The sequence below is a fragment of the Montipora capricornis genome, chromosome 13, assembly GCF_036669925.1.
Source record: "Montipora capricornis isolate CH-2021 chromosome 13, ASM3666992v2, whole genome shotgun sequence".
NCBI classification, from domain to species: Eukaryota; Metazoa; Cnidaria; class Anthozoa; order Scleractinia; family Acroporidae; genus Montipora; species Montipora capricornis.
In genome coordinates this window covers 44,696,334-44,706,333 of record NC_090895.1, presented here as the reverse complement: position 1 = coordinate 44,706,333, position 10,000 = coordinate 44,696,334, and the positions used below count along the sequence as shown (strand labels likewise).

Here is a 10,000-nt window from a genome sequence, read left to right as displayed (position 1 = left end):
ATTATCTTGATTACCCCAACACAGTGAAATGAACCTAAATCAACCTTGGAGATAATCGATTTCAATGGAAGCCGTCTTATTGATGCCCTAAAATAATCTTGGTTACAAGTCTTTTATACACCTTTCTTACGTGAAAAAAAAGTTCAGCAAACACATTGCTTAGCTTAGTATTTCCTTGGAAAGCTTAAAGTTTCATTGACAAAAAATGAAGTAACAGAAAATAATAACTTTAGGATTTTTTCAGATTTGTCTAATACAAATTAGTTAAAGGTTTATTACCATTCATCGTTAAAACTACGCATATTACCTTCCCCTTCTGTCTCAACAGCAATTGCTTCTGGATATTGAAAATGAAGGTCATCCCATCCACACTTCACTGCCTGTGTTTGGCTCAAAATATCACTATCACAGTGTACTTCGACTTCCAATTCATCTCGATTTTCCAAAGGAGCGATCCATCCACAATGTGCATCCCTAACAAGACTGCCAAGATGTCGACTCACAGGAGTTTTGAATCCAGCTGGTGTTGTTAACTTAGAAGATACAACTACATCTCCTAGTTTGATTTTATCTGAGCTTAAACCGCTGCAAGTTCCCACTGAAAACACAGCCTTGGGCCTCAATGTCCTAACGGCATTCTTTACCGCTGTTAATGATCCCCCTGGGACTGCGGCACCTTTGGAACATTTCATTAATGCAACTTTAAGCTTCTTTTGGTCATCAGCATTACCAGTGTATCCAAAATAGATCGGGCCAACTTCTATGTTGTAACTTTTGAAAGGTTGATCCAGAAATGAGAAGCAACTCAAGAACTCACAATCCTCCACAGTCAGCAGCAAAACATCAATCGGCAGGTCAGCACATCTCCAGGGCTTGCTGGTGTTTGGAAGATCATTCAGTTTTGGGGGCTTGACACTGAGCTGTGGGGGCATGCCATAACAGTCTTCCGGATCAGCCAAACAAAGTGTCCTTTTCTTTCCAACTAAGATTTAAAAAACGAAGCAAAATCATTTATTATCTTGACTAGTTTAGTTAAATAGTAGAAATGCTACTGAGGGGAAGGGAGATGGGCATCAAACTAGGTTGAAACGGGTGAAAAAGCATTGGCAGCAACCGCTGTCATTTACGTGGGCCATTTAAAGTTGGCCGCGGGCTCCTGCCGTGTTGCTTTCGGGCCTCAACTTGTCAACACTGAGAAGTCTGGTAATAACTATTCCCAGGAATTACCGCGTTTCAACCGAAAATGGTTGGAAAAGTGTTCTATTGGGAAACAGCAACCGCTTCAACCGAAACCGGTTGCGGTTGAAACGGTTGATCCCAATAGAACACGACCTAAGTTCTGGTAGTGAACTATTAAGACTTAGAAAGAAGCTTTATCCATTGGAAGTGTCGAGCAAGAACAATGCACAAGGTATTGAAAAGGAAGACAAAGAAGCTATAGCTGAGAAACAACGTCCCCCAGTATGACTTGCCGCTCAAAAGGCAATTCACAGAATCCGGGAACAATTGGAAATGAATACTTGACATGAACGATATCAGATTCAATTCAATACTTCTCTTAAACATTTATCCCTTGCTAATCATTCCCTACTATATCTTATCTAATCGGCTCGGGAGAGTGTCATAAATTATGTAATTATGACGTCACAATGTGCGTGATGTACTTCTTGAGATTAGTTACACAATAAAGAAAACAGGTGTCTTAATCATTGTGATACTTCGTCGTTACAATAGTTGTAACAATTACAAAGCAGTACTGAATATGAAAAGGGCATTGTGAGTAGCCGGTTTGATCATGGCGGACACGGTGGTGTACCAGTCGAAACAAATACTAAAGGAAACGCAAGGTCGATTTGTATGGCCAATTGTGGCCACCGTTTTTTAAAAATGCAACATTGTGCAAGGGATGAAGGTTAGTGGCAATGCTTTATTTGGATTTGCTTGATCTGGATTATCTAAGCGCTGATCAAATGACCAATGACAAAATGAATAGCAAGAAACAGGAAGTTTTAAAATCTGACTGAATGAAGGAAATGAAATGGATGAGTGGCGTTGTTTTGCTTTCTCATTTTGCACTGTGTATGACGTTCACATTGGTCACTTTAGTTCTAGTTATTTTAAGATGTTGGCTGGATAACCAACTCAAAATGGATACTCAAATTAACAAGACATGCAAATCTGCTTTCTTTCATCTACATGTACATAATAATTTACATGTATCAGAAGAATCAGGAAATTTCTGAGTTTAAGTACTCTTTACGGCCTACCTGCCAGGGAACTGCAGACACTCCAGCAAGTTAAAAACACTGCCGCCAGGCTTCTTTGTAAGATACATTGTAAGTTGTTTTGATCACATTTCACCAATTTTAAGATTCCACTCAGGCTACTTATCAAATTCAGCATTGAGTTTAAGATCCTACTTATTACCTACAAAGTTATCCATGGACTTGCACCAGCATAAATTATCTCAGCAGACTTATTACCCACAAGACTGTATCTAGATATCTAAGATTGTCAACTGAATTTTTATCGCAACCACCCAGAACAAAAACTCTACACACACTTGGTGACTGTAGTTTTACCGTTGCTGCGCCAGCGTTATGGACTAAGTTACCTAATGCAGTCTGCTGTGCTAATAGTGTACAATCTTTTAAAAGACTTCTCAAAAGCCCTACTCCAAAAGGCATATGAACTTTAATACATTATGATCTGGTACTGATCAATATTGTAATTTTCATCAGTATAATTTTATTGCTATAATTGTTACTTTATGAAATTCACGCTTTATTTATGTCATATTTATTGTAAACTAAACATGTTAGATTTGTATTTTTAAGTGTGGGAGAGCCCCTTTCAATGATTCGCGTGCCACAGAAGCATTAGATTACTATTACTATTATTATTATTCTATCACATGACTGGAGGAATGGAGATGCCATGAGATAGCACAGTGCTTTCGTTAGATCATTGCAAAAATTCACGTCAATCTAAAAAGGTTGTTTTTCAACAGTCACAATCAAAGAAACCAAAGAATACTACCGGATTCTTCTAAAAACATATGTGGAGAGTGAACGTAGTTGACTCACAAAACCCAGACTCAAGTGCCAACGGAGTTGGCACGTTAACACCAGTGTTAGTCACCCAACAAAGTTGACTATATTTTGCGCAATTTGAGAAACAAACAGTATGCCGGAACTCACTAAGCAGGCAGAACAAGACACATCAGAGAGGCAGTCACAGGCCTTAACAGCAGCTCTTTCAGTCACAAAAAATGCAGAATGCTTTAGCAGCCTCGCTGGTGGCGACTATCAAAGCAACAGATTGAGTGTTCCAGCAGCAATTGGGAAAAGCCCCAGACCAAGAGGTTAACACCTTTCTCACAGATGCCATTGCTTCGGCCCTGCAGTGTTTTCACGATATTAACAACACTCGCTGACTAGCAATGAAGAAAGACCAGGGATTATGTTGCCTAGTGTAGTGCATCCACAGTGTCTGCCTCATCAGAATATTTGTTCGGTGACCTGTCAAAACTGACCAAAGGTATTTCCAAAGCAAACAAGCTCACCAAGAAAGTTCGACCCCTGCAACACAGCACTGCACATGATTTGTACGGCAAATTGCTGCCACCTTTTTTTAAAAATGTAACATTCTGCAAGGGATGAAGTTTGTTAGTCTGAAATAACATAATGAATAACCACTGATGTTGCACAGTTTAGTGGCAATGCTTTATTTGGATGTGCTTGATCTGGATTATATATGTTAACATGGCTGATGCTATTTTGTGTTAATAGCCCTAACTGGCATTTCTTGAACTGTGATCCAGGGAGATAACTTTATTTGTTGAAGTTTACATGTATGTATGCACACTTATATTGGGGTTACTCATTGAACATTAGAAAGCTTAAGCACCCACATTTTTGAGAGGTGGACGGCAACCGGAAGTGAGCTGTTTTTCCTTTTAATTTGTTTACACACAATCACATTTAAATTACTAAGATCTTTTCCCCATTAGAGATGATTAGTATAAAAATCTGGGAGACACCACTGCCCTGGCAAGCAAAACTTTCTCTTCCGGTTGCCGTCCGCCTCTCAAAAACGCGCGTGTTTAAGCTCCCTATTCTGTCCTGTAATACCTGAGATAAATTTACCTTAGCACCTGTGCTAGCTGACAGTTACACCCTAGTTTTCCTCCTCACTTTGAGTGAATTACTTGATGGAAAAGCTCTGATTAAACCAACTTTTACATTATGTCCTGTGTAGTGGCTGTGTCAGTGCTTTAAAGTCTCATGGGATCTCCATGCCTCTGGTCATGTGATAGAGTGGTAAAATTAAATGAGACTTACCTGTAAGTTCAAGTTTGATTGAGATTCTATCACATGACCACAGGAGGCATTAGGAGATCACATGCGACCCCCCCCCCCCCCTTATACCCTCCCTTATGGAGGCAGAGTTGCCACCTCCCAGCATGTGGTTTTCTCACACACGCCCTGCAGTTTTGAAAAATGACCTGATGCATGCACTGTGCTATCTCATGTGATCTCATATGCCTCCTGTGGTCATGTGATAGAATCTCAATCAAACTTGAACTTACAGGTAAGTCTCGCTCAATTTTACCATTATGATTATTATTGTAGGAAACAGACAACTTTTTTAAAAGACATGTTTCAGCATGCTTATGCCATCATCAGTTTAATGAGTTCCTATCTCATTAAACTGATGATGGCATAAGCATGCCGAAACATGTCTTTTAAAAAAGTTGTCTGTTTCCTACAGTATTTATCATACTTGATACTGTTGCGACAGTATTAGGGTCATTCCACAGTAATTTGGACGAGAAATTATTAAAATGAAATTTGCTTAAATTGCTCAATTTTCTGATAAATGGATAACATGTTAAATAAGGCTTTTGAAAACAACTAGAATTGTTGGATATGAATTGTTGTTTATGCATAAATTATCATAAATTATGTAAACTAATGATAACAGCTGTTGCAGAGGGGAAAGTTTTATGTTGGTAGAATATAAAAAAGAAAACAGCAATTTTAGTTAACTGGTCTGGGACACAAACTACTCCAGACTAAGTAACTTAGACACTGGCCAAACTCTACATTTCTATCAGTATGGCACCTACAGACAGCCTTCTGGATGCTCTTTTCCCTTCCGCAACGTTTTGAGGCCTAAAAGTTTTGTTGGTGCGCTTGTAAATGACAAAGTCAACTTCATGTTTTCAAATCTTCTAATTCTAGGTCAAGGGTTAGTTGTATTATGTTTGAAAAGAAAATTTATTTTAAACTATAGCCAAGAGAGATTCATTAAATTTTGTTGTGGAGGGGAAATTTTGTTGCGGAGGGGAATTCTGTGGAGGCAAATTCTCTTTTGATAATGATTTCACTGAAAATTATGATGTTTACATTAACAAGAGATATCATTTTTCTATCATAAGTTCAGCAACCAGGTTGTGTTTCAGCAATCTATAAGGTAAATCGTGTTTAAATTAAAATGACAGTCAGTACAACAAAACTGGTGAAAATACCTGTAGCTAATACATGTAATTATATTTCTTTCATCATGCAAATGCCAAGATGAAAAATTTGAAACATTGCCACTTGAAAAATTATAAAAAGAAGGCACCAAATAATAAAATTCCTCAGCACAGTTCATTTAAATGGTCACACATTTCATCCACTGACTAAAAAGTTATAAACTTAACTGTCCAGTTGCTTTAAATGCAACTCTACCTAATTGACCAATGATGTTTTCATATAAAACAGCAGTTTTCCACTCAAAGTTTATTGCATATGAACTGCATATGAAAAGCCACAAAGTAAAAATGCAACATTGATAGCAGCCGCCACTGGTTCCTTTTAGTGGTTCAGCCTCCACTGCAGCGTGTGATGGTCTTTGACAGCGTGCCGGGAAGCTTTATAAAACCAACAGTCTATAAAGCCATCGATAAAATTGTCAAGTTACTGAAAGAGGTTGATGGTAACCTGAAAATTGAAGAGTGGTCATTTTTTGCTAACAAGCCCGGAGAAATCCCGAGCCAAAGAAATGTCTTTGACTGTGGTGTTTTTGCATGCATGTATGCTAGAAGTCTTGTTAGCACAAGCCCTATGATTTTTCCCAACAGTCAGAGCATCTCTGATGTAAGATGCTACATGATCCTTGAACTGCACAGAAATTCATTATTACCAATCCCTCCCAATGGCTTGAAAGTAGATGATTATTATGCAGTTGACTATGTTAGCTGTTACTACTTTGGCAGGGTTATTCAAATTCAGGGTCAGTTTGCACAGTTCAAAGTTCTGCACAGGGTTAGGCTTGGTGCTGATGCAGGTGAAATATTCAACTGGCCAACAAGGGATGATGTGGCTGATGTTCATGTCAGCTGTGTTTTCTATGGACCCATTCATTTGATTGGCAACAGTCCATTTAAGATTATGGAGCAGGAGCAAGTTAAAAAAGTGTTCCGTTATATCCAGAGGCACTGATTTTCTTTTGAAGGGTTGTTTTCTGTTAATGTTGAAAATACTCAAGGAAAAGTGGTCATTATTGAACTTATGAACTCACAGTCAGGTTTTTCTGATCACATATTATCTTAAGGTGTTTTTGTGCCAATTAATCTTAACAAGGTTACATGTATGCATTACTAATGCATGATTTTGAATTTTTATCACAGTACTGTTTCTGACACAGTGCAAATATTGTGCAAAATGTTGAAAAACTTCAGTTACTTGAAAGCAAATGTGAAACTGTTGTATAAACATTAAAGTGTGGATGTTATCACTCGCTTTAAACGTCTTGCTTATGATCTTCTGAAAATTGGACAAATTTTCCCCTCCGCAACTTCCCCTCTGCAACAGGAGATGCTGTTTTCAAATCCTACCTCATTGAGAAAACTGTAACTATTTAAGTTTCCTCTGGTGATCTTTTCAATTAATATAAATTGGGAAAAAGCATCAACCTACTAGACTCTAGATAATATTTCAGAATTCAGAGAATCTGCTAATAAAACTAAAAACAAACAAAACACCAAGTTTTCTGTTCCCCTCCGCAACGGCCATATTTTTAAGCTCTATGATCTAGGAAATGCATTTTGGAGAAAAGCAGGACAGCAGCAAGTAAAGCTTTGTAGATGATCTTAAGCCTCAATAGGTTATGAGAAGTAAAGGACAAATTCTTATTTAAACTATAACAAGATCTTCGCCTCTAAATTTCCCCTCCACAACAGACGGAATACTGTGGAATGACCCATTATTATTATTATTATTACTTATTGCAACATTATAGCGCTCCTTCCTCTTTTCAAGGAACAAAAGCAACAGGTGCACAGGAAATAGAAAGTGTCAAAATCTTAAATGTGGTTGAATCTATCAATGAACAACAATAATTATTAATAATTTAAGATAGTTTACCTTCAAGTCGTTCAAAATTGTCCTTGGTACTATCATCACCTTTCTTCCACTCTTTCAGCAACTCACGATAATGCTCTTCAAAATCAGGATCCATGCACTCAGTCTTCAGTCGGCTAATTGCAGATGTATAACTTGCCGCAGATCCAAGTGCTAACAATGCGTTGCTGATGTCAAGCCATAATGCATGGAATGTTGGCTCATCAATGGATGCCTGGGTAGCGTGACCGTAGACATTGTTTCTGTAATATTTGATTCTTGCTATGTTGGCTTCAATGCTGTTATCAGAAGCAGGAGGGAGGATGTCCCAGCTTCCAGTGCTGGCAGGGGCACCCAAGCCGCATATGTTCCTCAGCAGTACCATCAGAAGCGTAATGTCAAAGCTAGCTGATGAGACTGATGATGAGATAGTTGGGTACAGCTTTCCCCACTGGGTAACATTTAAAATCTTCCTTTTTCGCAGAGACTGCAATGTAGGATGAGCTGGTGATGTACTTGCCAAAATGCCATGCAGACGGCTAGGGGGATGTATCCTGTCAAAGGTGTCTCTAAGTGCCTGAGTTCCCATATCCACTAGAAGACGACACAACCGTGCATAGTTTGTTGTCTCCTTAGTGGATGAAAATGATGGTGCAGCACTTGCCATCTTTTAAACTGTTGGTTTCATTAACTGTAAGAAAAATTAGCATCACTGGTGAAGCTCAGTTTCCACTAGTGTGGACATAATGCTGGGGTTGATGGAAGATCAAAATCATAGCACATTACCGTCCAACTCTATCTGTGTGCGCGACAATATAATTTATGCTTGTGCAACACCTTTGTAGGCTTCTGGAAGTATGATATGATTGTTCCCAGCGTTCGGGTCCAAAGTGCCAGTGCTTCAAAGAAAAGTCGCTTGTCGTAATTGGCTTCGAAACCAACGACCTTGACATTTTCAAAGTTCATGTTGTGGCTGAAATTGTGGACATGGCTTGCAACTTCGGAGTTTTGGTCAAAAAATGCCACTACCCTTTTGTGCTCCGCAATTCGGGTCTTTAATGATCTTTCTGTTTGGCCATAGTACACAAAATTACACGGTGTGCAATTGATTTTGTACAATATGCCTGATTTCTGGCAGTCAGAATTGCCTAGCCCTTTGGGACGTGGAAAAAGGCCGTTGATGGTTAGTTGTGGTGTGTAAGTGACTTTGACCTTTTGTTTCAAAATGCGACCTATTTTCTTGGAAACGCCCTGTACATATAAAAGTTGGAAGTTGTTCTTGGTGGGTTGTTTGGTTAACGCCCTCTCGGAGTTTTGAAGAAAAGACATGGGATAATTCTTATCTCACAGAACGGCTTTGACTTGTTGTGTTTCTTCTCGCCTTCCTTTATTCGCTGACATAAATTAATTATTGGTACAAACCTCAAAACAGATTGGAAGGAGGAACAGCTTCGAAAAGAATGTTTGTTACTATGGAACCCAGTTTTCGCACGGCCAAATGCGCTACGATACTTTGATATCGAACAAGCGCACAAGAAAATTGTACCTTTTGTCACGCAATTTCAACCCACTTTGAAAGGCTTAAAGAACATTCCATTGGACAAATGGCATTTTAATTCAAAACCAGCCTAATCTCAAAGAGATATTCAAGGAATCTCCCTTGATCTCTTACACAAAAGAAAAAGCACTTAAAGATATGCTTGTCAAAACAAAACTGTTAAGGGCCCACAGACGGATCTTTCGCGCGTTGCTAAGGAAGTGAAATGTTACTTCCGGTAATTGACGTCATCATATCATGAGCTGACAAGAAAACCCACTCACAAGCAAAAGTCACCACACAAACTGTTGTTTCCATCGAAGGTTTTTCCTTGCCCTTCCTCGCGCTCGTTCTCAGATCAACTGCGCATGTGTAAACAAACTGACTTCCGGTTTGAGAAAAAAGCTAAATTTCCGGCGGTTTTAAATTGAATTAAATTTTTTTTACATGGAACGTTTCACCCCCAAATACAGAATATAGCTAAGCATTGATTTTTTAAAATCATCTTTTTTGAAAAAGTTATGGGTATTTCAGTATTGTTTATGTCTTTAAAAAGAACATTTTTCAAAATACAAAGAAAACCATGCTTGGCTGGATGCAAAAATGAATAAAAATTATCAAACCATCCATTAAATACCCAAATTGCGTAGCACGGAGACAAATTTAGAGTTTTCTTTTATTGGTCACGTGACCATGGACATGGTATGATGACGTCATATTTAGGGTCATTGGCTTACAAAAGTTGGAAACTGACCAAAATAATACCAAATTCTCTCAAATTACTTAACCATTACATCCTTAGCAACGCACCCTAAAAAATACGTCAGTGGGCCCTTAAGGCTACTGGAACACAATGGGCACACAGCTGGAGTCGCGTTGGTCTGTCAAACCCATTTTACACACGTCACACAAAATTGACATTTTTACAAGCCTCGTTTTATGAGACATCTGGTTTGTCTCTTCTACTGGGCAAACCTGCCCAGAGGGAAGGAGCACGAACAGGACTTGAGGTCCTATGCTAGGTGCTCCACCCTACCCTATCCAGACCAGAAAGACCAGACCACAACACCGG

At 38.8% G+C, this 10,000-nt stretch overlaps 1 protein-coding gene across 2 annotated transcripts in view; it reads right to left on the bottom strand.

The window, feature by feature from the left end:
* The window catches only part of LOC138029985 (NLR family CARD domain-containing protein 4-like), a 26,180-nt gene that overhangs the window by 14,209 nt on the left and 1,971 nt on the right, over window positions 1-10,000 (bottom strand). For both annotated transcript variants that reach the window (XM_068877825.1, XM_068877826.1), the window contains exons 3-4: window positions 7,416-8,082; window positions 308-982 (exon numbers count right to left, since the gene is read on the bottom strand). In XM_068877825.1, coding sequence (XP_068733926.1) covers window positions 308-982; window positions 7,416-8,058 — 1,318 coding nt within the window. In that variant the 5' untranslated portion in view covers window positions 8,059-8,082. The remainder of the gene's footprint in view (window positions 1-307; window positions 983-7,415; window positions 8,083-10,000) is intronic.